We start from the raw sequence: 26,119 nt of genomic DNA, 5'->3' as shown, positions 1-26,119 counted from the left end.
TCGAAGCGTTTAATGCAACAGCATTTTTTGCCTACTCCAAGAAAGATCATTCATTTAGTCCCCTGTAAGGAAGCTAACTCGGACCTGCAGCATGGTAAAGAAGTAACTATCCTCAGCACCGCGCTACTAGGTGACAAGGGGCACAGAGATGTATATACCACGCTTCAGCACACACCATCCTGTGATAGCTGTCTTGGGCACAACAGGTGAAGTGAACAAAGATATAATGGTGGTTGAATAAAGTGTGTGTGTGTGCGCGCGTGCGTGTTATGTGAAAGCTCTAGCACAATTTAGACAATCATGGTAGCATTCTTTGGCTAGGTGCCCTGGATCACTGCCTGCTCCATTCCACTCGTTCTTCCGTTTGGTGTCCCAAATAACCCATAGCACCATCTACGCTTGGATAGGAGTACTTCTGTGACCCCACAAACTTTTGTGCACTAAGCACTATCTGCTTGTGGGTGCACAAACCTCCGACACAATATTTTGCCTGAAAGCTGGCAGGTGCTGACACACATCCGCCCACAGCCTAAATAAAGAGTTTCCTACAATAATAGTGCTAGTGCCTATGGGAGCTGCAAGTGCGGTGGTTCAGCCAACATGCAAATGATGGTTAATACATGATATGTCTAAACTTTGTCCTTCTGGCTTCAAACGACTTCACGATTTTGTAAACTCATTATTTTAAACACAGTACTCTGTTATAGACATTAAATAAACACCATTAAAACGGCTTGACGGCAGGATCTGAACACAGGACATCTAGTATAGAAGCCCGATATTGAAACCATTACACCACAAATGCATACATCAACAAGCGACGCAGAACACCCACATGACTTTCTCATTGATTACAAACGAGCTCGTTGAGATGCTTGGTGCGTTTCAATATGGCCACTTCAACATGCTGAACCACTGCAATTAGTAGCAATTGTGAGTATTCATAGGGTCTTCCATATGCCTACAAGATTAGATCATTTTGAAATTTAGGACAATGAAGGCAGATAAAGCACAATAAACAATGTCACAAGAATGTCTGAAGTCACAAGCATGAAGATCAGTCAAATCCATGTACTATCAATTCCATAGTGGCCGAACTATCAGAGGGCCAGAGCTCCCTCTAGCAATTATTCTAGGGAACCCTACAGCTTAAGCTATTAAAATTTCCCGACACGCAACAGGTGCACTCAACAGTGGGGAATCTGCGTCACATCATAGGCCAGAAAACAACTTTTGGGTAAATTCACCGCTTCTATTACTTCGAATACGGTTGAGCCCGCTTATAACGAAACTAAGCATCACGCGATGTCAGTTCGTTATATCCCGAAGTACGGAGTAAGTGGACCGCAGCTTAAAAAAAGCGGCCAGTCAACACACAATTTATTTCTTTACAAAAGTCTGTGATGCTCGTCTCTTTCTACAGTGTAGATCTGACAAGATCTGACCAGTTTATTTAAAGCAGAAGCACGCTGTACACCAAGGCCCTTCGTATAGACAAGTTGCCTGAGGCCCTCTGTGTAGGCCATTGCTACAGGTGCGCTTGTGGGTGCTGGATCCCAAAGTTTCATAGTCATTCGATTCCTCCACGGCGGTCTCCACCTGCACTTCACGAATGATGCCCTCGTCTGTTCTCGGTTCCACAACATCAGCGTTTTTATTAACAGAAACAAAGTCGTCCCAACCAATGCCGTGGTTCCCCATGTTGGAATCAACGATGCGTTGCCACAAATCGCTGCCAGACCGATCGTCTTCGGAAGCATCAGGCTCAGCATCAGCTACTGCGTTGATGAAACCGGCCTTGTGGAAAATTCCACACACAAGTGGCCGTCACCTCCACCCAGGCCGCCTTCACCATCTCAACGGCTGAATACAGTGAAATTCGAAGTGGCAAGTTGGCGACCGGGCGGTCAATAGCGATAAGCAAGTGCTCCACAATGTGGTGCCTATATGATGCCTTAAGTGCACGTATTATGCCCATATCAAGCAGCTGCACTTTAGAAGTGGTATTGGGTGGCAGAAGAGTAGAGCGACTGCCGTCAAGAGAAGGTCGCACGTGGTACGCTGAGCAACTGTCGAACACGAGCAGCACGTGCTTACCTTGCCTCTGCATGTTGCAGTCAAACTCGTCAAGCCACTCTGCGAATAAATTGCATGTCATCCACGCCTTAGTATTGTGCATGTAGTGCACGGGTAAATAACCACAAAAGCAATGCGGCTTCTTCGATTTTCCGATTACAAAGGGCACGCATCGGTCGCAGCCATCCATACTAGCACACAGAAGTACTGTAATGAGCACTTTACTGTGCTTGCCGCCAGCGCACAAGTCGCCTTTCCTGGTGTGCGTCTTGTCCGGCAGCATCCGATAAAATAACGCAGTTTCGTCTGTGTTATGCACTTCCTGCTCCGCGTAGCTTGCAATAACGACTCCGTTTCTTACAAGCCAAGTGGCAACGTCTTGGTCAATTACCGAAGCCACCTCGCTGACAACTGATTTAAAAGCAATCCCATGCCGCACTTTGAATCAATGTAGCCAGCCATTGCCTGGGAAGAAGTCAGGAAAACCTCGCATGAACGCAAAGTTTTTGGCTTTGCCCAGCATCATTGGTACACTTATCAGCACGGTGCGAGCCCATGCATCGAAGAACCACTTAAGCAGCACATCCTCTACGTCAGCATAGATGGCCTTCCGCAGGCGCTTTTTGTTCATCAAGTCGGCATTAAAGCCGGCAATCTTTTCCTTGCTCTTTACAATCGTCAAGATGGTTGATTTCGACATATTGTACCTCTTCACCAACTCGGTATTTGGCACCTTGACACAGTTCCCTCAAAATGGCTCACTTCTTTGCCATGTCCAGTGTTTTCCGTTTCGTGACCGCTGCAGGCACAGCATTCCCGTCCACCATCTTGAATACAACTCAGGCACGGATAGAACAACTTGCAAAAGCGAAGAAGCATGGAGACTAGTGTGGAGATGCCGGCTTCACCGGCAACGGCTAGAAAACGAAACTTCAAAACTTCAGCTGGCCCTGTAAGCGTGCCCGTTGAGACGAGGGAGTTGCAAGGAGGAGTGAGGAGATGGGGGCGGAATTGCGAGGATGGGCAGAGTGACCTTGGAAGCCACACACAGACACTCATGGACAGCACGTGACAGTGGGGAGAGGGTTGTGGGGCACGAAACGGCTCGTTCGCCTGCGAGAGGGCTTGGGAAAACAGACTGCACGCGCAAAGGGGTCGGAGATCATCGTTATCTCGCATCATGACGCCGGGTTTATGCCGTTCGACCAAAAGGCCTAAAGACGTTCATTATATGTGCGATTTTATCCCGTTGAAATAATTTATATATTGGCGGTCACACAGGTCTCGTTCATTTTAAGCGAAAGTTTGTCTTAAGTGGGGCCATTATATGTGTGCTCGACTGTATGAAAATTCTGTGACTATGCCGCTCCCCAAGAAACTGCTCAGTAAAAGGAACGGAGACGTCAAAATGCAGTGAGGAGACTTGCACGAAATGTAGCCTCTATGGAAGCGCAGTTAGAATGCAGGCAGCGTGGAAAACGCAAGCAGCAAGAGAATCGCATCTCCAAAAACTGCAAGAAGCTTCTGAAGGGGACAAGTTGGAACCCAGGCGAGCACATCGGCAAGGAAAATATGCAAGAAAAAAAAAAGGTTGGTGGTAAAAACGAGTTTACTGGGGAGATCGTTATAGTGCATGTGATATTTATTGGAGTTGCTTATCGTACAACACAGGGCAGTCTTAGTTCCAAGGGTACAGTGTAAGTTTCACAAGTAATGATTCCAAGGAATACTACGCACTATACGACAAATGACCAGTGGGGAGTTTCTGCCCATATTTTTTATCAGTTGGCCACATGCATCAAGTTTTTAGAATCACAAGGAACATTCCAAGACAAGTGGCCTCATGCTACAGAAATGCCAACTCACTACAGTCACAAATAAAATTTACTGAACACTTGCCAGCATTTACCCCATTCAGGGTCAATTTTTTTTATTGCAAATTCCAATTCTTCCGAAGGGACCTATATCGAAAAAAATTTACCGTAATTTTTCTAGGGTGACCGCAAAGCGAGAAAAAAATATTTTGCGTTGGTATATATGTACTCTTCATTCATGAATAACAACAATAAAAAGAAAATAAACTTAAAAGAATTAAAATTTGATGCACTTTTATACACATAGTTCAAGCCCTTGAAAATGTGCACACGAGAATATTTTGCACTAGTTTTAGGGTATTCATTCAGTCCAAGATTACGTAATAAAATGGTTAGTGTAGGCATGAGCCACCATCCCGTTTGCAATTGTTGAAGTGTTGCCTGAAAGTAATGACAACGGACATGCACCTATGAAATATATTTGTGTTCTATGAAGGTAAAATTTGTGGTTTTCATTGTTTTTCTTATTGCCACGATTCAAGGCATGCTACATCTTTCTTGCTAAAAAATTGAGTGCATGTTAGATTTTTATTTTGTTTAGGGGCGCTAATATCATTCCTAGATTAGTTTTCTATTTCGAATCCATAAAAATTTTGTGTGTTTTGAAATCGGGGACGTGTTAGAATTGGGCAAATTTGAGCAAACGCATCTTATTCGTTTACACTCGCTGTATCTAGTTAAGATCAATTTAATAAGCCCCGTCAGAGCGGAATTAACAATGTCTACCGTACATAGTTGGAGGTCATGCACGTATATTCTATGAAAGGGGCCTGCCACAGTCAGCCTGTGTCATTTTTTACCAACTTCACTGCCGACCTGAGAATACAGTTTGCCATTTATGCAACGTCATACTGTTTCTATGAATGAGATGTGCAATGCTTTCATCAGAACCACAATGTGATTACATGTTCCGACTGCTTGCCCTGCAACGCAATGGCCTGCAATGCCCACAGATATGTTTCGCACAATCTATAGCTGCTTCGAAGACGTGGAGAGATGCATACTTCTGCATAATAATGTGGTGCCATGAAGTGTGATATTTAAACGCCAGCGTACCTGTGCATTGGGTGAACGCTAAAGAACCCCGGTGAGTGAGTGAGTGAGTGAAGTAACTTTATTTTGGTTGAATTAATTTACAATCCTCCACTACGGTGTGCCTCATAATCGTATTGTGGTTTTGCTATGTAAAAGTCCACAATTTAATTTATTTAAGTGTGACGTTTCTTCAATACAGTGCCGAAAGCATACAAAGCAGGGTGCTACTAAAAACAATGTCAAATGTATCAACAGCAAAAAAACTAAGCAGCCTTTGAATTATTACAAGTTCTAGTGGGAGGGCACTTCCCCAACTCAATGAAAAACTACCGTATTTACTTGAATAATTTGCACCCTTGCATAATTTGTGCACCCCTAATTTTTAGCCACGTTTATGAAAGACAAAAATTTACTCGCACATTTTGCATGCCCCGTCAGCCCGCCAGTGCACACGCAAAAAGCAAACATTTCGCGGCCGCGCCCCGCAGTCAGACTGTACAGGCGGCCACATGCCTAGTCCCTTCGTTCTTTCCTCCAGAAGCCCCCAACACGCGAACCACCGGAGTAAGTGTGCGTCGATCCTCCCGATAACACCGTCCCTACTCAGCCCTTCCTGAAACATACACATTCCTTCTTTCTTCCGTTCTGCGGATCGTCGGAACTGCTGGAATGTGCGCCTCCCTCCGCCTTCCCCCTCCTCTTTCACAGTGCACAGCAGCACAATCAAAGTCGGAATATTCTGCATCGGAGGTGTGCGAGGGCGTAACAGCAGCAGCTCCGCAGCGGTCACACCAGCCTTGCCACTCTTTCTCTGCATCCGCACTGCGATGGAAACCACCTTTGGTTGATTTCAGTAGTGCAAGTTTCGCCGTCAGCCGGTCGTATCTTGGTTGAGATGGGCTATAATAACTATCCGGCAAAGTTCAAACTCACTGTTACAGTTTGTCGAAAAAAAAAAAATAGGAACCGTGCCACCGTTCGGTGCTGGAAAAAGCAGAAGAGTTCGCTCACACGAGGCCGGTGACGGCAGCTATGAGGATGAATCAGAGTTGGGTTTCTCAGCCGGCGATTCTGACTAGCCTTGGACTAGATTTGGCAGGTTAAAGTATGTGTTCTGTTAAATAAACATATACTCTTTGCACGTGCTATGATACTCCAATTTTTTTTTAATGCATATTCCACATTAGGGCTATTAGTATGGTATGGTAAAACTTTTTTCAAGTCCTTCGGAACGAGCATCGGCATGTAGCAGGCCGCTCCCACGTCGGTACAGAAAGGTTGAGCATTAGGACTATTTACACTTTATTTCAGACATGTTCATGAAATCTACGCGTATTTTTTTCGCACCGCACCCCCTCTTTGAAGCCCTAAATTCTAAAAAGAATATGTGCACAAACTACACCAGTAAATACGGTAAATAAAAGTCCAGAAATTTGTCAGTTTATCAATAGAATCAGCTAATTGTATATGCAATTTAAGGGGAATATACTGCAGTACTAAGATAATGAAATGGGCCAGTAACTATATCAGTACCTACAATGAGTATAAAATAGCGGAACACAGGTAAGGGCAAAGCATGTGCTAGCTTCTCATTTTAACCTTGTCCAAGACTTGCAGACATATTCAAAAAAATCGAGATCTTTGCAGGTTGCAGCAAATGCTGATCTACCACACACAACTAAAATTCCTAGTCGCATTATATTACACCTAAGGCAGGCAAACTGGGTGTGAGTCTGTTCCTAGTTATCTCAATGGCACTCATCCCCCTCCTGCGCCTCAGGTGTCAAATCATAGCAAATGAAAAGCAACAGCTCATGAACTTTACCTGCGTTTCCACAACCACGGCCACATCTGTGTGGTCGTGCTTCTCAGAGATGCGGGGATCCATGGTCATCACAGCGCCAGAGAGTGCCTCGATCTCCGATGTGATGCCATACGTAGCCAAAAGCGATCGAATCCGCAGCCGGTACTTTGCCAGAGCCTGCCTTGCCACTTCCATGTGCTCCTCGTGACCCTCAATGATTAGCCGACAGTCGGGCTTCACATCAGCCACGGGTCCCACGCTGTCCAGAACCATTCCGCCCAGCTTGCGGTAAAGTTTGCCGAGCACACTCCGGGAGAGGTATGTGTCCTTCTCACTGTGCTTCTGCATGAAATCCGGATAAGCAGCCGGCTTCTCACTCATTGAGAGGCTCTCGGGCCGCCCCAGTTTGGCAAAGTCAACAGCACGTGACACTTTGTGGGCGAGCTTTTTGCACATGTTTGACTTCACGCCTTCACGCAACCAGTCTGCCCAGGCAAGGTGAGCATTGCTGATAAGACCTACAACGTCGTGCAGGATGTACTTGCACACAAAGTCAACCATGTGTTCCACCTGCAACAGACCACCGGGTATGGCTGAAGTACAGATGACATTTCACTCAAGTCCACCAAAGATTAGTCACTGAACAATCATGCCTTAACATTTTCCTGCTCATGCGTATTCTGATCAATAGCCCACTATCAGTGGTTACAATTCATACTTTGCCAACCTGGCTCTTCAAACACTTTCTGATAGCAAATCTAACGTGTTATATTGAAACTTTCTTCGGTTTCATGCTTCAGTTTCTCTTTTTGCCACACAAAAATTCCTGAAAGTATATACTGAGTCAGGAAACAGGCAGGCTAATGAGCACTTCTAGCCTCCAAGATGGCATCGACACCACTCCCACCTCCTACAGGAAAGCGCCACATTTCTAGCAATTCTGAGAATCTGGTTAAGAGCTTGAAGATAATCGCAGCAGCACTGACAACTTCAGTTAGATTTCAGCACAGTTTCGCTTCCTTCGCCGAACCATTTCGCTGCTGCCCCGCTCGAAAGATACACTGTGTGTTCTAAATGTTACAGTTCTTATCTGCAAGGCGTCTGTCCTTCAGGCGAGATCACGCAAAGACAGCTGTACAGAAAGTTAAGTTTTGCGTTAGAAGGCATCCAGAAGCCGAACTCAGCATCGCACTAGAACTAGGCACTACAGCTAACGTTTCATACAGTTAAACCTCCATACAAGTACAGTAAAACCTCATTATTACTTCGTTTGGCAGGGAATGTCGATCATGTATGCACTAAGCAATGTACTAATTAACCGACAATGGCAGCCCCCAAAAAAAAGTTAATTCTCACTCAAACATACACATATCTTTGTATGTGGCCAGCATAAAAAAAATGCATGGAACTAATTTAGTGTGAAGGGTATTAAAATGAGCAGAAAAGGTTTTTGACCCAACGTTTTTAGCTTGCATTTAATTTCGCTGTGAAATCAGAAAATATTGTAATCAATAGGAGGACGCTCATGCCGCCTCCTTCAAATATTCTTTTGATTAGCTGGGAAGGCTTTTAAGGAATAAAGCTTTTGGTTCCATGCAGTTTGAGTATTCCTACACGAAATATAAAAACCAGGCAAAACAAAAATATCAAGCAGACATGCATGTTTGATCTCTCATGTAATCACCCCACAAAAACATTTAAGAGGACCACGGCCTGCCCAAATATGCATCCGTTGTTTAAGTGTCGGAGCGTGCATGTTGCCATGTTTATAGCTTTCACAGGACACAGTAGGACCTTGGCATGAGTGCAAACGCAGGTTTCAGGCTGTCGAGTTCTTACTTGATCTTTTAAAGGGACACTAAAGGCAAATAATTAGTTGACGTGTACTGTTTAAACACTACTCCAGAAAGCTCGCAACGCTTGTTTCGTGCCAAGAAAGGACTTAGTTTAAAGGAAAATTGCATCTGAGGGGTCCAAATACATTTTTCGAAATTCAAATCTCCCACCACCCAACCGGGGTAGTGGTGACGTTGCATAGGCCATCACCACCCTTTGCTGCCATTAGTGAGTAAAACAGCGCCCGACAGATGGCGGCACCGAGTCAAGACAGAGCTGTGGATTCGCTCCGGCAGCTGCTTTTTGGTCAAGTGGCGTAGACCGTTCGGGCATCCCGTGACATCACATGGAAGCTGAATTCTCTTCTACTTGCAGTTTGTGCGAGTTTAGCGAGCCAGCAAAACAAGCACAGCACTACACGATAACGAAACTACTGAAACACGCAAGCATGGTCAAGTCGAGTGAAAACGAAACCTTTCGGCTGACCGCGTCATTGTCAAGAATTTCGTCAAGAATTTCGTTGAGTTCTTCTTTCTATGAATGAAATAGAACTAACCAAGTAGCATTTTTTTGTTTATTGCAATGAGTGGTTGAGTACTAGTAACAGAATTCAACTGAGGAGCGCTTTCATCGTCGGGCAAGTGCTTGAATGACCTGGGGAAGTCTCTAATCATGTCCTGCATTTACCTTAATTTCTCGATTGTTAAGACTGTTCGCGATAATACTGGCGCCTTAGAGATTCTTGAGCGCTAATCTATCACTTTAGCTCGACTTAATATTTGCCTTTAGTGTCCCTTTAGAAGGTGTGGGCCTAAACATAGGGCGGTAAGCAGACTTGTTGATTATGTTTTGCCTTTTGCCTCTGTCATCATCATCATCATCATCATCACCCATCCCATTTCTTTTTCTTTCCCTCTTCCCCCAGTGCAGATTAGCTGGTTAGAGGAATGTAACATATCATTAAACTTGGCCATTAAATATACGATTAACTTTCACATCCTTTAACTTTTTTTCTCTCTCTTTTGCTGATATAGAGTTGCATTCACAAGAATAGAGCTGCATGCACAGTGGCTGCCAAAGTCATCCACTCGGCACAGCACATGACAAACAAAAAGAAAATGGAAAATGAAGCCATTACAAAATGCATCTCCTGTCGCACAAACTGAAATGCATGCAACTCCAGAAGCTAACAATGGGAGCCGACCTGAACAGGACCTTCACTCTCCACAGCTTCATCATCATAAAAGTCCATTGGGTCATCGTTCCTGTGGAAAATGAGCGGTTCGTACCAGATGACAGAGTACTCGTCTCCATCCAGGTCAGACCCTGTTAAAGAAGAGAAGGGGAACTTATCTATTTACTTATGCGAAGACGTGCTCTTTAATCAAAGCATGCATAGCTGCTGTTTGCAAATGTGTCTAGAAAACTAATTGGGAACGCATAAAATTGGAACCAAACGAGAAAGAAATGGACCTCATATTTGAAGTAAGCACATGAAATTACATACATATGCCACGTTTTCAGTCCCAAACTAGAAAAATAAAAATTTGGATGTACTCTCTCTCTCTATTGTTTTCTGTTTAAGCCAAAGACACAGAACCCTACGGTAATGCTTACAGCAGCAATGTGTGTGTGTATTGTGAGCCGGTGACAAAATGACTGACAGCACAAAAAATAAAAACAGATACTTAACTATTCTGTAATGATGAGGACTCACTAGAAAATACAAGATTCAGCATACTACCACCTTGACTATCTTTCACTCAGACCCCTGCAGCTTGGCATGACTGACACATCTTCTGACCATCTACCCTAATCTGTTGTTAAAGGGGACGTGCAAATGCAAGCCGAACCGCACTACTCACCAGCCATCTCGTTGGGATGGGGCCGTTTGCCAAGGGAAGGAAAGACTATGCAGTCACGAATGTGATGCAGCGCAGGCACATCTACGGCCTCCAGCTTCCGGATGTCGCCGGCATGGACGCAAGGGTTTTTGGTCACTACCACACTGCCTGCACAAAGTTCAGAAAAGTACAGAGCTATTTCCTATGCCAAGGGAACCTGCACGTCACGATGAGCAATAAACTAGTTCAAGGATGGTTTTAGTTTTGTTCAGATGACCAGTAATGTTAATGTTTACGTAAACTACTAACAAGTAATTATCTTGCAAATGCTGGATTTTCAATAAGTATTAAAGTCAGGATGTCTACCAAGTTGACATTTTCTAATTCCTTTAATGTTCCAGGTTTTCCCTGAGTGACACAGAACTTAACATCAAGACAGGCTGACACCATGTCGCCCAATGCTGTCACTCTCTAGTAAGCATGTCTAAAAAAAAAAAAACTTAATCTAGTTGGAATAGTAAGGAGCAAGTGTTTATATTATTCAATATAGAAAACTGAAGCGAGGGGTTAGTAAAATGCACAGCGAATAAAATAGATTCGAAAAATAAATGGTAAAGCCCATAGCAAATTAAGTCAAACATTTTCAAATATTGACACGTGTACTTATCTTTATCGGGCGACCACGTTTCGCCGCTTGACAACTGTAATCGCACAGCGAGGGACGCGCCTGAATGTATCCGATGTTTCTGGAAAGTTATCGATGCTTCTACCCGGCTGTCTGTTGTCGCCGAACCTTGTGTTATCTGATTTCATCGCGTAACGCGAATGGTGTAGAACTTTGTGGAAGGCACACGGGTCCGAACGATTAATCTGGAACATTCAACGACTGCTCTATAAAAGCCGACGCGCTTGAACCGCTGATCAGATTTTTCGCCGATCGCCGACTGTGTTCGCCGCTATCGTTGTGCTTTAAGTGTAGCCTGTTTTGTGGGCACAGGTTCGCCCAATAAAAGCTAGTTTTGCCTTTCACAGTACTGCTACTGTGTTCTCTCTTCACCGTCACTACCACGTGACATCTGGTGGAGGTGCTAGTGCGTTCATGTACCGAACGCCCCCGCAAAGCCGCGATCCAAGCCCGAAGCCCGAGGACCAAACTAACATCGCCGAAGACCAGCGTGCTAGCCGCAGACTGCAAGGACTGCCCCCAGAGCACGGACTTCTACCTGAGTCGACAAAGAAGATCGTGGTCAAAACAACTCCAATGGCTGCCCCAGCGTCCCCCGTTATCCTACAGCAACCTCGGGACCCACCAACTTTCCATGGAGCAGCAACTGAGGACCCGGAATACTGGCTGGAGACGTACGAGCGAATCGCGACTTTCAACAACTGGGACTCCGACGACAAGTTGCGGCACGTATACTTCGCCCTAGAAGACGCCGCCAGAACGTGGTTCGAGAACAGGGAGTCGACATCGACAACATGGGACCTGTTCCGTACCGGCTTCATGCGCACCTTTGCAAGCGTCGTGCGCAAGGAAAGGGCCGAAGCCATGCTGGACGCCCGAGTGCAACTACCGAACAAGAACGTTGCCATCTTCACGGAGGAAATGAAGCGTCTCTTCCGCCACGCCGACCCGGATATGCCCGAGGAGAAGAAAGTCCGCCTTCTCATGCGTGGTGTGAAGGAAGAACTTTTCGGCGCAATGGTACGAATCCCACCGAAGACCGTAGAAGAGTTCCTTCGCGAGGCAACCAGCATCGAGAAGACACTCGAGATGCGAAACCGGCAATTCGACCGCCGCACGAACGCGACAAACTACGCCGGACTTCAGTCACTGGCCACCGACGACCTGCGCGAGACTATCCGAGCTGTCGTGCGGGAGGAGCTACAAAAGCTGTTCCCATCATCACAGCCTCAGGTGGCTTCGATTGCCGATGTCGTGCGTGAGGAACTCCAACAACAACTTGGAGTAGCCCCTGAATCGCCGCAGCCCGAGCCGCAAGCAATGACCTACGCCGCCGTCGCACGCCGTCAAGGCCCCCCTCCGCGACCGCGCCAGGGCCCTGTCACGCCACAGTTTCGTCGTCCGCCGCCGCCGCCGCCAGCATGACCACCCGTCGCCCAGCGCACCTACGGGAGGAAGACGGACATCTGGCGTGCTCCTGACCACCGCCCGCTCTGCTACCACTGCGGAGAAGCGGGTCATGTCTACTGACGATGTCCGTACCGGGAGATGGGACTGCGAGGTTTCGCCGTCAACGCGCCGCGTCCGCAGCTTGGCGAGCGCCCACGTGACATCGCCGATTACCTCGCCGCTACTCAGTGGAGCCCTCGACGGCCGTCCCGTTCGCCATCACCAGGCCGCTACCTGTCGCCGCAGCGCCGACCATACACTGGCCCAGCCCGGGGCCGGTCAGCGAGCCCACATCCGGAAAACTAAAAGCAGCAACCGATGGAGGTGCGGTTGCTGTTCGTCGAACTGACGAAGATCCTCCGCCGCCGACGAAGACGATGACGAAACGATCTCGACGACATAACAACGACACGCCGCCGTCCCGGCGAAGTCAGGAAGGCAAGACTACACCGACGAACGACGACTCGACGACGCGACGTTCCAACTTCAGTTCAACACGACGCAGCCGTGATCCGACGCCACGACCTAACTGCAACGCCAGACAAAGAACCACCGACCTCGACGTGCTTCTCGACGGCCACGCAGTCACTGCCTTAGTCGACACAGGGGCTGATTACTCCGTCATGAGTGGACACATCGCCACCCAGTTGAAGAAAGTTAAGACTACGTGGGAAGGCCCTCAAATTCGAACCGCTAGAGGACACCTCATCACGCCGTCTGGAGTCTGCACGGCAAGAATTACCATTCATGACCGGACTTACCCTGCCACCTTCGTTATCCTCCAACAGTGTTCTCGAGACGTCATTCTCGGTATGGACTTCCTGAACCAACACGGCGCAGTCATCGACCTGAAGTCGAAGTCAATAACGCTGTCGGAAGATAAAGCGATACCGCCAGAGAGCCCTCGTAGTCACCACGCCTTGAGTGTGCTCGAAGACCAAGTGAGCATCCCGCCCCGCTCCAGCATTGTTATTTCGGTCGGCACCGAAATACCCGCTGACGTAGAAGGTGTCATCGAAGGCGACCAACGTCTCCTGCTAGACCGTGAAATTTGCATCGCAAGAGGGATCGCTCGACTGCATGGAGGGAAAACTGATGTGTTGCTGACAAACTTCAGCCCGGAGTTCAAGCACATCAACAAGGGCACGACGATCGCGTACATCGAGGAAATTCCGGAAACCGGTAATGCGTTTGTCCTCTCGGATTCCGCCGCATCTACCCCGACGACCATGGTTCCCGAACCAGACTACGACATTAATCCAAGTCTCCCAGTGATTAAGCAACAGCAGCTCAGAAGTCTGCTTCGACGATACAAAGACTGCTTTTCGACGTCATCGAGGATTCGACAAACCCCAGTCGCAAAGCATCGCATAATAACCGAAGAGTGCGCTCGACCACTCCGCCAGAGCCCTTACCGAGTTTCGACGCGAGAACGCGAAGCTATAAGACACCAAGTCGACGAAATGCTGCGCGACGACATCATCCAGCCGTCGAAAAGCCCGTGGGCGTCTCCAGTTGTTTTAGTGAAGAAAAAGGACGGAACCCTACGTTTCTGCGTCGATTATCGTCGATTGAACAAAATCACGAAGAAAGACGTATACCCCCTCCCACGGATAGACGACGCATTGGATCGGCTCTGCAATGCTAAATACTTCACATCGATGGACCTCAAGTCTGGCTACTGGCAAATAGAAGTCGACGAAAGGGATCGCGAAAAGACCGCCTTCATCACGCCAGACGGCCTCTACGAGTTCAAGGTTATGCCATTCGGGCTGTGTTCGGCGCCTGCAACGTTCCAGCGCGTCATGGACACAGTATTAGCAGGATTGAAGTGGCAGACCTGTCTCGTTTACTTGGATGACGTCGTCGTCTTCGCCGGAAATTTCGACGATCACCTTAGGCGGCTTGCCACAGTGCTAGAGGCCATCGAGTCATCAGGGCTCACTCTGAAGCCAGAAAAATGCCGCTTCGCTTACGACGAGCTTCTGTTCCTAAGCCACGTCATCAGTAAATCCGGAGTACGCCCCGACCCACAGAAAACAGCTGCCATCGCAAAGTTCCCGCAGCCCATTGACAAGAAGGCAGTGCGTAGATTCCTTGGCATGTGTGCCTACTACAGGCGCTTTGTCAAGGACTTTTCACGCATCGCCGAGCCGTTGACACGTCTAACTAAATGTGATGTTGAGTTCAAGTGGGAAACGCCGCAGGCCGACGCATTTGAAGAACTCAAACGACGCATGCAGTCGCCGCCGGTACTTGCGCACTTCGACGAGTACGCTGATACAGAAATCCATACTGACGCCAGTAGCCTAGGCCTCGGTGCCGTTCTAGTCCAGAGGAAAAACGGAGTCGAACAGGTGATATCTTACGCTAGCCGGTCGCTGTCAAAAGCGGAAGGCAACTATTCTACGACCGAAAAGGAATGCCTCGCCATCGTTTGGGCTACAGCTAAATTTCGCCCTTATCTTTATGGCAGGCCATTCAAAGTCGTCAGTGACCATCACGCTTTGTGTTGGCTAGCGAGTATAAAGGATCCTTCAGGACGACTGGCGCGGTGGAGCCTCAGACTACAAGAATACGATATCACTGTAACCTACAAGTCCGGACGAAAACACTCCGATGCCGATTGCCTGTCGCGCGCCCCCATTGACCCGCCGCCGCAAGATGACGAAGATGACGATGCCTTCCTTGGCATGATAAGCGCGGAAGACTTCGCTGAACAGCAACGGGCAGACCCGGAGCTAAAAGGCCTGGTGGAATATTTGGAAGGGCACACCGACGTTGTCCCCAGGGCATTTAAGCGCGGACTGTCTTCCTTCACGCTTCAAAACAGTCTCCTCGTGAAGAAGAACTTTTCACCAGTCCGCGCCAACTACCTTCTTGTTGTCCCGTCAGGACTTCGTCCAGAAGTATTGCACGCCCTACATGACGATCCGACCGCTGGACACCTCGGTTTTTCCCGGACACTCTCGAGGATACAACAAAAGTATTATTGGCCGCGCCTGACCGCCGACGTCGCCCATTATGTCAGAACATGCCGAGACTGTCAGCGACGTAAGACACCGCCGACAAGGCCAGCCGGATTACTACAGCCAATCGAGCCTCCTTGCCGACCATTCCAGCAGATCGGGATGGACTTGCTGGGACCCTTTCCGACGTCAACAACCGGAAATAAGTGGATCGTCGTGGTGACAGACTACCTCACCCGCTTCGCTGAAACTAAAGCACTGCCGAAAGGTAGCGCAGCCGAAGTGGCGAAATTTTTTGTCGAAAACATCCTGCTTCGACATGGCGCCCCAGAAGTCCTCATCACCGACAGAGGAACGGCCTTTACAGCGGAGCTCACCCAAGCCATTCTGAAATACAGTCAGACAAGGCACAGGAGGACCACGGCCTACCACCCGCAGACGAATGGTCTTACGGAGCGGCTGAATAAGACCCTCGCCGACATGCTAGCGATGTACGTCGACGTCGAACACAAGACATGGGATGCCGTCCTGCCGTACGTGACATTTGCTTACAACACGGCGGTGCAAGAAACAACACAGATCACGCCGTTTAAGCTGGTTTACGGCAGGAACCCAACGACGACGCTCGACGCCATGCTGCCCCACGTCACTGACGAAGAGAATGTTGACGTCGCTAGCTACCTCCAGCGCGCCGAAGAAGCCCGACAGCTCGCCCGCCTACGGATCAAGAACCAACAGAGGACGGACAGCCGGCACTACAACCTCCGACGACGCTTTGTTGAGTACCAGCCCGGCGACCGTGTTTGGGTTTGGACACCGATACGCCGACGAGGACTCAGTGAGAAACTACTCCGACGCTATTTCGGACCCTACAAGGTCATCCGACGTATTGGCGCTCTGGACTATGAGGTCGTGCCAGACGGCATTTCGCATTCACAGCGGCGCCGCGCACGATCTGAAGTGGTCCACGTGGTGCGCCTTAAACCCTTTTACGGACGCTGACGAAATTCTTTATTTTTTGTTGTTGTTTTCTTTGCTACGGGTGTTTTTATTTCGCTTGTATGTAGCATCGGGTCGATGCTTTTTAAGAGGGGGGTATTGACACGTGTACTTATCTTTATCGGGCGACCACGTTTCGCCGCTTGACAACTGTAATCGCACAGCGAGGGACGCGCCTGAATGTATCCGATGTTTCTGGAAAGTTATCGATGCTTCTACCCGGCTGTCTGTTGTCGCCGAACCTTGTGTTATCTGATTTCATCGCGTAACGCGAATGGTGTAGAACTTTGTGGAAGGCACACGGGTCCGAACGATTAATCTGGAACATTCGACGACTGCTCTATAAAAGCCGACGCGCTTGAACCGCTGATCAGATTTTTCGACGATCGCCGACTGTGTTCGCCGCTATCGTTGTGCTTTAAGTGTAGCCTGTTTTGTGGGCACAGGTTCGCCCAATAAAAGCTAGTTTTGCCTTTCACAGTGCTGCTACTGTGTTCTCTCTTCACCGTCACTACCACGTGACAATATGAACAAAAAGAGATGCATACAGAAGCAAATATTTTCAAAAACGAGCTATTTCTGTCAAAACTGATAGCAAGCTCATTAGTATTATACCTAAACCTTGTCACAAGTGAGATTCTCTCAGTAGCTGGAAAGCCAACCTCAACTGTCCTGCTGTACTCTCAGCCCACACACAATGCCTCAGTGTTGCGTTTCACCCCTTTAAAGAGTTTATTTTGGTTTGGATGAAGGTCACCTGCAGCTCGGTGTCAGCCAACACTTTGCTTTTCGAGCTCACGCTCCTTCAAATAAGAGGTGGCACAGTTCCTTTCTTGATCATTCCTCAATGCGACTGTCCTTTCTGTTCCCATCCTCACAATGCCACCATGGGGAATTGGAAGCATCCTCTTAGTCAGTTCATTTATACAGTCAAACCGATTTTCCGGGCTCCCTAGGAGCCCAAAAATGTCCGAAATAATGAATGCATGTCTTTTATTTACTGCCCCTAACGGCTCAAGTCGCTACAAGCACGCCCGGAAAAGCTCTGAAAGCCTGCCAGTACACTTATTAGACATGTCAGTGCTCGAATTGTGACAGGAGATGGCAGGTGCATGTGTGTATAATTAGGGAATACGTAAAGCGCCCCGTGACAATTGCCCCTTCACATGCTTGTTGAGCTTCACCGCAATACTTGACATATGCTTCACCGCATAACATTACTATGCAGAGGCGAAGCTGCCTTTCGAGAACCGTCATTATACAATGCGCCATACCTTATAAGCTTCGAAGCCAATCGCAAAAATTACAGAGGCGGAGTCGGTGCGACTGCTGACAGTAGCGAATCCTTTCAATAAAAAACACAGCACCGATCAGCAAGAACCTTAATAGCGAACGTCGGAGCAGCTAGGCCTTGCGCTGCCGTGGTGGTGGCTATGGCTGCCAGCGGATCTGCATCCGAGAGTGCCGGTTCGAGGCAGCAAGATTGCAACGCTTGCCGATTCCGAGAGCAAGCGTGTATTGCTGTCGGAAGCGTAGCGAATGCTTTCAATAAGTGATAACCAAAATGAGACACCGTCACCTGCTGCAGACTGCAATCGTATACGTTTTCAGTCTGCTAGACCCCACGTGAACAACAAAAGGATTGAGGCACACGCAATCGAGAACAGTATATAGCCGCACATCTCACGTGAAAACGACGGCACGCACAGTTTGTTTCGATACCAGCAAATCTTCGGCCCGGTCGTTGCACGCTACATTCACAACTATCACCGCCAAACCTGTTGCGATAAGCATCTTCACCTATCTGTTTTACAGCGCGTGGTGCATAGTGCGTTGTGCCATTGATAGCATACTGCATGCTTTTAGTAGGCGATTGCAGGCAGCATGATGTGGGCATCCCGTTTTCCGGCGGCAGCATCCAGCATTGCCCACCAGCTCAATTTCATTTCAGTTTCCCATTGCCCTCTTAAAACACCCCGCAATAGGAAAAGAACAAAATCTGTCTCCCGCCGTCGGAGCACTACCAGCTCGATGCATCTTCGGCGTTTTGTGCTGCAACAATCCACGCGACGCTTCGGATTACGTAGATGTCAACAACAGTTGAGTCTCAAATATTTTGTGACTTCGGATTGTATGTTTCTTCTCACAGTTCTTTCCAAAACATACAAACAAAGTTCTACTGCACACGAAAATATTTAGAAATCTGCACACTAGTGTACCAGAGCTAGTGTTTTGGAGCAAAATTTTAAGAATGAAACTGTCCTTCCTTTTCGTCTGGCGATTGACCCTCTTACTGTTTAAACTGGCATTACAGTTAAAATTTGGGGTCCCTTCAACTTTGGGGGGGATCCCTTCAAAAATGCAAACACTCGCTCAGCAACAAAATTTTACACTGAAACAACATAAGGAGGACACTGTGCCATCAGCCATACCTTTAAGGACAACGTACTCATCCTCAGGCATATAGTGTGCCAGGTCCCGAGAGTACTGGACAAACACTTGGCCGTACTGCAAGGTGCCAGTCTCATCCATGACACCAAACATGGTGCGGCCATATTCAGGAGGCACCGCAATGCTCGCCTTCTCTCGAAGCTGCTCTGCAGAACACAAGAATGGTTGACAACGATCAAGGCCGTGCAGACATAAGCTTGCACTTTGCGTGGACAGCATACTTCCCACAAGTTCACCTGCTGTAGTAGGCAGCGGTGGTACAGACAGCTTAGGATATTAAGCTAATTTTCCGAGCAGGAAAAAAAGCAGCAGTTCTGGAGCAGTTTAGGAGAAGCCACACCTGCCTTTTGGAGCAGAAAAATTGGACGTTTTGGAGCACTTTGGGCAGTTTAGCAGCTGTGTCTAGCCATTTGGTGCATTTTGGTATTACTGCACAATCATTAAATGTTGCCCAAAAGCACAAGACAAGGCCAACAGACAGCAGCCACCAATTAAGCTTGTCTCTCCATAGACTGCAAAGCACGCAGTCTATGAAGGAACTTATGTTTGGGTAGGTAAGAAACTTTTGCAAACAACTACATAAAAATTTGTAGGCTAGCAAGAACAAAGCCTAGACCAGGCAGGCAAAAGACTACAACTGCGCTATAACAATTTGCACCATCAGGCATGTTCCAAATAGCAGATATGCTTTCATTTGATATGCTTTACTGCAATACACACAATGTGTATTGTGCACAATAACAATGCTCCCCAATAATAACGCTTGAAGCTACAAGAGACCAATGCGCATCTATGAACGGCGACAAGAAAGATTCCATAGTGTGTGTCACAAAAATTTGCTATTAGATTATATGATACAGGTCCCGTGGAAAGCTTGCCACTGATTCAGTTCCGGTTCAATACCCTCGTCACGGTGCCATTCCAAGTGTGTTTCAGGTTACATTACTCTAACAGGGTTCATAGCAGCTCCTATGGGGAAAAAACCAGGTTTTCGGGAAAACAATAGAACCTCATTGATATGATCCCATTATGAACGATTTCCCAGAGCGAATGTTTGCGATCGAGAATACAAGAAATGGCCAAATGCAGTTATGCTTCTTTTAACAGTTCATACATTCTCGGATACCACGATCTTTTATTTATCATTTCTTTAATTCAATCAGTAAGTACAAGTAATTTCCCCTGTGTTGTCCTTGGTGTCTATTTGTTGGCTTCTCATGATACGATTAATAATAATCGTGCCCCCCAGTTAACGCCTTCCCCTTTCGTTAGCTAGTAAAAAGTTTACGGAAATTTTCTGCCCCGAAATGGGTGAGTACAGCATATCACGATAAACTTACAAACATGCATACCGTATTTACTCGAATCTAACGTGCACTTTTCTTCCAATAAAACGTCTCCAAAAATTGCATGCACGTTAGAATGAAGTACAACCCTAAATCTGCGCTACCATATCGTCATCGGCATTCGAAAAATAGCTGCCTAGTATGCGCTTCTAGCCTAGCTGCTGTAGCTTCCTCCATGTGCATACCTCCATGTTGTATGTGTAACCAGGTGCTGGTGTAACCTAGTCTATTGCCTGTCTTCCCATTTTCTACGTTTATTCAATCAGCAAGGAAGCACCGACTGCAAAGACACGCCGAGTCCACCATGATGCCCATTTAAAAGGAAAGTTAACATGTGTGCAGAGACTGACGGAAATCGGGCCGCATTACGGGCGTTCGGAGTTCCTGAAACTTGAGTGCAGGACTGGAGCAAACAGAAGGAGAATATTTTTGCCAGCAAAGCAATAAGGAAGGATTTACATGGACCAAAGCAGGGCCGCTTTGCCGTAACAGAAGAGCTGCTCATGGAATACGTGCAAGAACAGCGAGAGGCAAAGCAGCCTGTGAAGACTGATCTGCTCAAAGTACGGGCGATGCAGTTAGGCCTACAGAAAGGGCTAATGCACAGCGACTTCAAAGCGAGCAGCTGCTGGCAATCAAATTTTATGAAAAGAAAAGGCTTTCCTCTTCGAAGGCGGACAGGGATGTGCCAAAAATTGCCCAAAGAATATGAAGAGAAATTGCACAGTTCTCAGCCGTACGTTTTGAAGTTGCGCCACTGAAATGGCTACCACTTCGGACAGATTGCAAATGCCGATCAGATGCCACTCTACTGTGATATGCCTGCAACCAAAACTGTTGAAAAGGGAGCAAAGCAAGTGCGCATTTTGTTAGTCCTCGCAATGCTTTATTGCACTGTGGATGGGCACAAGATGCCCCCATATCTTATCTTCAGACTGAAGACGCTCCCAAAAGGAATCGTGTTTCCAAGTGGTATGATTGTGCACCCATATGAAAAACGTTGGATGGCCACGGATTTGGTCGCTGACTGGATTGATAACGTTTGGCGGAAGATACCTGGCGGCAGTTTGGGTCTGCGTGGGATGCTTGTGCTCGACGCTTTCAGGTGCCACCTTGACCAGCGCATCAAGGACAAACTGGCTGCATGCAACACCAGCCTTGTCATGACACCCGGCGGCATGACATCACAGCTCCAGCCGCTCGATGTTTGTTTGAACAAGCCAGTGAAAGATAGAATTCGGGCACTTTACACCGAATGGCTTGTCAGTAGCTGCCAAGAATTCATGCCGCCAATAAAATGAAGCGGGCCTTACTGCAGGGCTTTCCTGGATGGGTGAAAGATGCATGGTGCACGATCCGACCTGCCATGGTCAACAAGGCGTTTAAAAAGTGCAGGATTTTGAATGCCATGGACGGCACCGAGTATGAAATGCTTTGGTCTGTTAATAGTGATAAGGAGTTGTCTGATAGCGACGAAGAGTGATATCTATTGCCCCACACAACTCGTACCGGCGCAGTGAAAATCTTGGCGGCAAGGTACGCCGCTTCTATTTGCGTTTTTACTCATTGCAATTTAATCTATTGGGAATAAATGTTTTTTTTTTTTCCAAATGAGAGAAAATAGTATTTCTATATTAAAGCACGAAGTGCACGGTATTGTACTGAAGCGGCAGCAGCACGAGAGTTACGTTGACACTCGCGTCTACACGAGGCACAAGCGGCTGGCACGCTCCGGCACGGGCTAGCATTTCGAAAGGGCATTAAAAGGAATGCTATGCTAAGAGATCGAGTGTCGCTTTTTCCTCTCCAGCGACAGCCCGAGACTTTAGCAGTCGACGTGATCGCTCGTCGCCACAGTTTGGTGACCCGGACGTGATAGTGCCATACGCTCCTGTGGTAGACATGACCATGGACCAGACCAACACTACGAGAGCTCAAGGCCGGAACCCTTCTGAAGAACGCTGTGAGCCCTCCTGTTTGGCCATCGCTGTCCACCTCCCACAGTGCTGGGACCAGCATCCTTCGGCGTGGTTTCTTCAGGCCAAATCACAATTTCAAGTCGCTGGTATCCACTCTCAAGCATCAAAGTTTCCTTACGCCGTTGCAGCGCTCTCGCCCACTGCCATTGACGAAGTAGCAGATTTGTTGAACTCCCCAATGTCTACCACTGCCTAAGACGATCTCAAGGCAGCCCTGCTACAGCGCACAGCAGCTTCACAGCGTCCTCACATCCAGCAACTTCTGTTCGCTGAAGAACTCGGCGACCGACGCCCTAATCAACTTCTTCGCCGAATGAGCCAGCTGCTCGGAAACAACGCTAGATCCATCGATGATGTGCTGTTGCGCAAATTGTTTTTGCAGCGACTTCCGGCTAACATGCAGATGGTCCTGCTCTTCCGCAGTGCAATCGCCGCTTGACTCCTTGCGTTAGCGCCTGGAACGCATCATCTGTAGGGCGGTACATCGCCGTTCGTCATCTCGTCACCCACGCAGCCGTAGTTCCAGCAAATCAAGACGCACGGGCATCAGCCATGAAACATCAACTACAACGTCTGGCATTTGCTACTACCACCGCCGTTTTGGAAGCGACGCTCATCACTGTCGGCATCCCTGCGGTTCGCAGGGGAATGGGCCGGCCGACCTCTAACGGCGACGGGTGGTCGGGCCCAACACACAAGTCGCCTTTTCTATGTGACGGACAGAATTACGGGACAACGGTTCTTAGTCGACACAGAAGCTGACGTCAGCGCCTGGAACGCATCATCTGTAGGGCGGTACATCGCCGTTCGTCATCTCGTCACCCACGCAGCCGTAGTTCCAGCAAATCAAGACGCACGGGCATCAGCCATGAAACATCAACTACAACGTCTGGCATTTGCTACTACCACCGCCGTTTTGGAAGCGACGCTCGTCACTGTCGGCGTCCCTGCGGTTCGCAGGGGAATGGGCCGGCCGACCTCTAACGGCGACGGGTGGTCGGGCCCAACACACAAGTCGCCTTTTCTATGTGACGGACAGAATTACGGGACAACGGTTCTTAGTCGACACAGGAGCTGACGTCAGCATTCTCCTCAACCACCACTACGACCGAAAAGCAACACCTGTGTCAATTTTTGCAAGCTGTCAACGGCACCAGGACTCCAGTTTTCTCATCACGCTCAGTCATGCTAAACCTTGGCCTTCGACAAGCGTTCAGCTGGATTTTCCTGGTTGCAGACGTCCTTCGTGCAGTCATTGGAGCAGACTTCTTGCACAACTGCGCACTCCTTGTCGACATCCAACGACGCCATCTCATCGACTGACCCAGCTATCCGTTCCTGGCGTCCCATCGTCAGACATATCGCCAACTGCGCCAATTTCTGCCATGTTGGACAAACCTTTCGCCGCACTCCAACGCGAGTTTCCCACTTTGACGCGCCTGCCGGACTGGACGCAACCGGTGCAACACAACGTGTGCCATCATTTTGTCACCTCCGGCCCATCAGTCTATTTCCAACCCCGGCATTTGTCCCCACAGAAACTCAAGATCGCTCGAGCGGAATTCGAACACATGCTGCAACTTGGCATCATCCGCCCTTCCTCCAGTAATTGGGCATCGTCACTTCACATGGTGATAAGAAGACGGGAGACTGGCGCCCATGCGGTGATTACCGAGAACTAGACAATGTTACAGTTCCTGATCACTACCCTCTACCGAACATTCAAGACTTCATGGTAGCGTTGCATGGTACGATGATCTTTTCTAAGATCGATCTCGTTCGAACCTAACATCAACTACCGGCCGCAGAAGAAGACATTCCCAAGACCGCCATCACCACACCCTTTGGTCTTTCTGAATTTCTCCGCATGCCTTTCTGTTTACGGAACGCGGGCCAATCCTTTCAGTGTTTCATCGATTCCATCACCCGATTCCGTCACACTTTTTTTTTGGTCACAGAAAGCAAGTCTGCGTTACAATCGAGGTTTTCATTTTTAAAATTTTTTTTGTCACGGAAAACGGGTACGTCTTACAATCAAGGACGCGTTAGAATAAAGTAAATACGGTAATCACATTTCATTATGCCAACTAAGTTAAAACAAGGTGCATGTTATACCAATTTTATTTGGGAAAAGCAGGGGGTGCGACTCACACAGCAGGAAATTTGGTAGCAGCAAGACAGGCTGTACTTACGGAGACACCGCTGGTGCAAGGTCCAGAGCAGGGAACGGAAGAAGGGCTCAGCGTGCAGATCCAGCCCCGCCTTTGCAAGGTCCTTGTAGGGCAGCCGCAGCGCGCACTCTGCGTGCAGCAGGTTTGCAGCTGCAGAGTCCTCAAAGAGGCTGTCCATGTAGGGGGACAGACAGTCCTGCTGCATCTTGAGGAAGACAGAGTCCTCGATGCTGCGAACATTACCCCGCGTCTTCTTCTGGCTCAGTATAGTGATCATGGGGCGGTTGAGCTTCACGGAACCTGCAAGACAACCAGTACGCCAGGAATTATCTACAGTGGAACCTCGTCACAATGAACCCGCTTGTTGTGAACTAGCAGTTATGGCGAAGAGAAAACGGGTATAGTGAAGAAATAAATTTATTTACTACATCCAGAAAAGGTTACTTTTCTCTATACTACAGTGAAACCTCATTAAACCGTAGTTGGCCGGAGCTCAGAAAAAGTATGTATTAAACGGTACTACTGTTTAACCGAATAGCATGAGATCACCCATTTACCTGTTGAAACGGAACTCAGAGAGAGTGCGATGAAAGGGGAAAAAAACATGCTGTATTTATTCACTTCACGCGACAAAAGTGTGATTTTCGTTTGATGCCGCGGCGGCCTAGCACAACAATGACAGCGGCCTCAAACTTACTGAAGCTGCGTGCTGCTAGCTTTTCAGCCAGCCCTCTCTTCTCGGCAAACACTCTCACGGCAGATTCCTCGTTGGCGTTACATATTCTCCATGCACGTGCGCAGTAGTGCTGCAGAAGTCCTGGGGGCGCCTTTTTCACTGCCGGATGCCGGAGTTTAGAATACTTTTCATTTGGAATAGAAATACGTTATCTGTTATCGCGCCCCTGTTCTCGTCGCAACGATTGCATTCATGAGGCTGACGTAACGCGCAGCTTGTGCCAATGTCGGGCTTGAATCGCCTGTGCTGTTGCTTTCCATGTAATAATAATATTTGGGGTTTTACGTGCCAAAACCACTTTCTGATTATGAGGCACGCCGTAGTGGAGGACTCCGGAAATTTAGACCACCTGGGGTTCTTTAACGTGCACCTAAATCTAAGCACACGGGTGTTTTCGCATTTCGCCCCCATCGAAATGCGGCCGCCGTGGCCGGGATTCGATCCCGCGACCTCGTGCTCAGCAGCCCAACACCATAGCCACTGAGCAACCACGGCGGGTAGCTTTCCATGTCGTCCTCATCACTGTCACTAGTCGACACTTCAGCAACAACACAGGCAACGATGGCGAAAGGTCTAACTTCGTAGCTGACATGTCTTTGTGGTCGCAGCAGCGCTGCCGAGCAACTTCTTGGCATTCCAAATGCCACACACCGTAGTCAACAGTAGACCTCCGTCATGTGACAGCGCCGCCTTCTTTGTGTCACGTTTGATAGCACGAACTATGTCTAACTTTTCTTTTATGCTGAGCACCCGAAGTCTTTTTTATCTGAGCTTTGGCATGATGCGAGTCCTTGTTTACACGACACCACAATGCTCTCTGGCACGACGCCGAAACGATGTTGACGTTGATGTGGCTTCATGCGCA

At 48.2% G+C, this 26,119-nt stretch overlaps 1 protein-coding gene across 3 annotated transcripts in view; it reads right to left on the bottom strand.

The window, feature by feature from the left end:
- Window positions 1–26,119, bottom strand: part of LOC139049718 (uncharacterized) — a 61,459-nt gene that overhangs the window by 5,062 nt on the left and 30,278 nt on the right. For all 3 annotated transcript variants that reach the window (XM_070525471.1, XM_070525469.1, XM_070525470.1), the window contains exons 7-11: window positions 24,540–24,818; window positions 19,004–19,168; window positions 10,491–10,637; window positions 9,830–9,951; window positions 6,811–7,359 (exon numbers count right to left, since the gene is read on the bottom strand). In XM_070525471.1, the coding sequence (XP_070381572.1) occupies window positions 6,811–7,359; window positions 9,830–9,951; window positions 10,491–10,637; window positions 19,004–19,168; window positions 24,540–24,818 (1,262 nt within the window). The remainder of the gene's footprint in view (window positions 1–6,810; window positions 7,360–9,829; window positions 9,952–10,490; window positions 10,638–19,003; window positions 19,169–24,539; window positions 24,819–26,119) is intronic.

This window comes from Dermacentor albipictus, chromosome 9, assembly GCF_038994185.2.
Source record: "Dermacentor albipictus isolate Rhodes 1998 colony chromosome 9, USDA_Dalb.pri_finalv2, whole genome shotgun sequence".
NCBI classification, from domain to species: domain Eukaryota; kingdom Metazoa; phylum Arthropoda; class Arachnida; order Ixodida; family Ixodidae; genus Dermacentor; species Dermacentor albipictus.
This window is presented reverse-complemented; position numbering and strand designations above follow the sequence as displayed.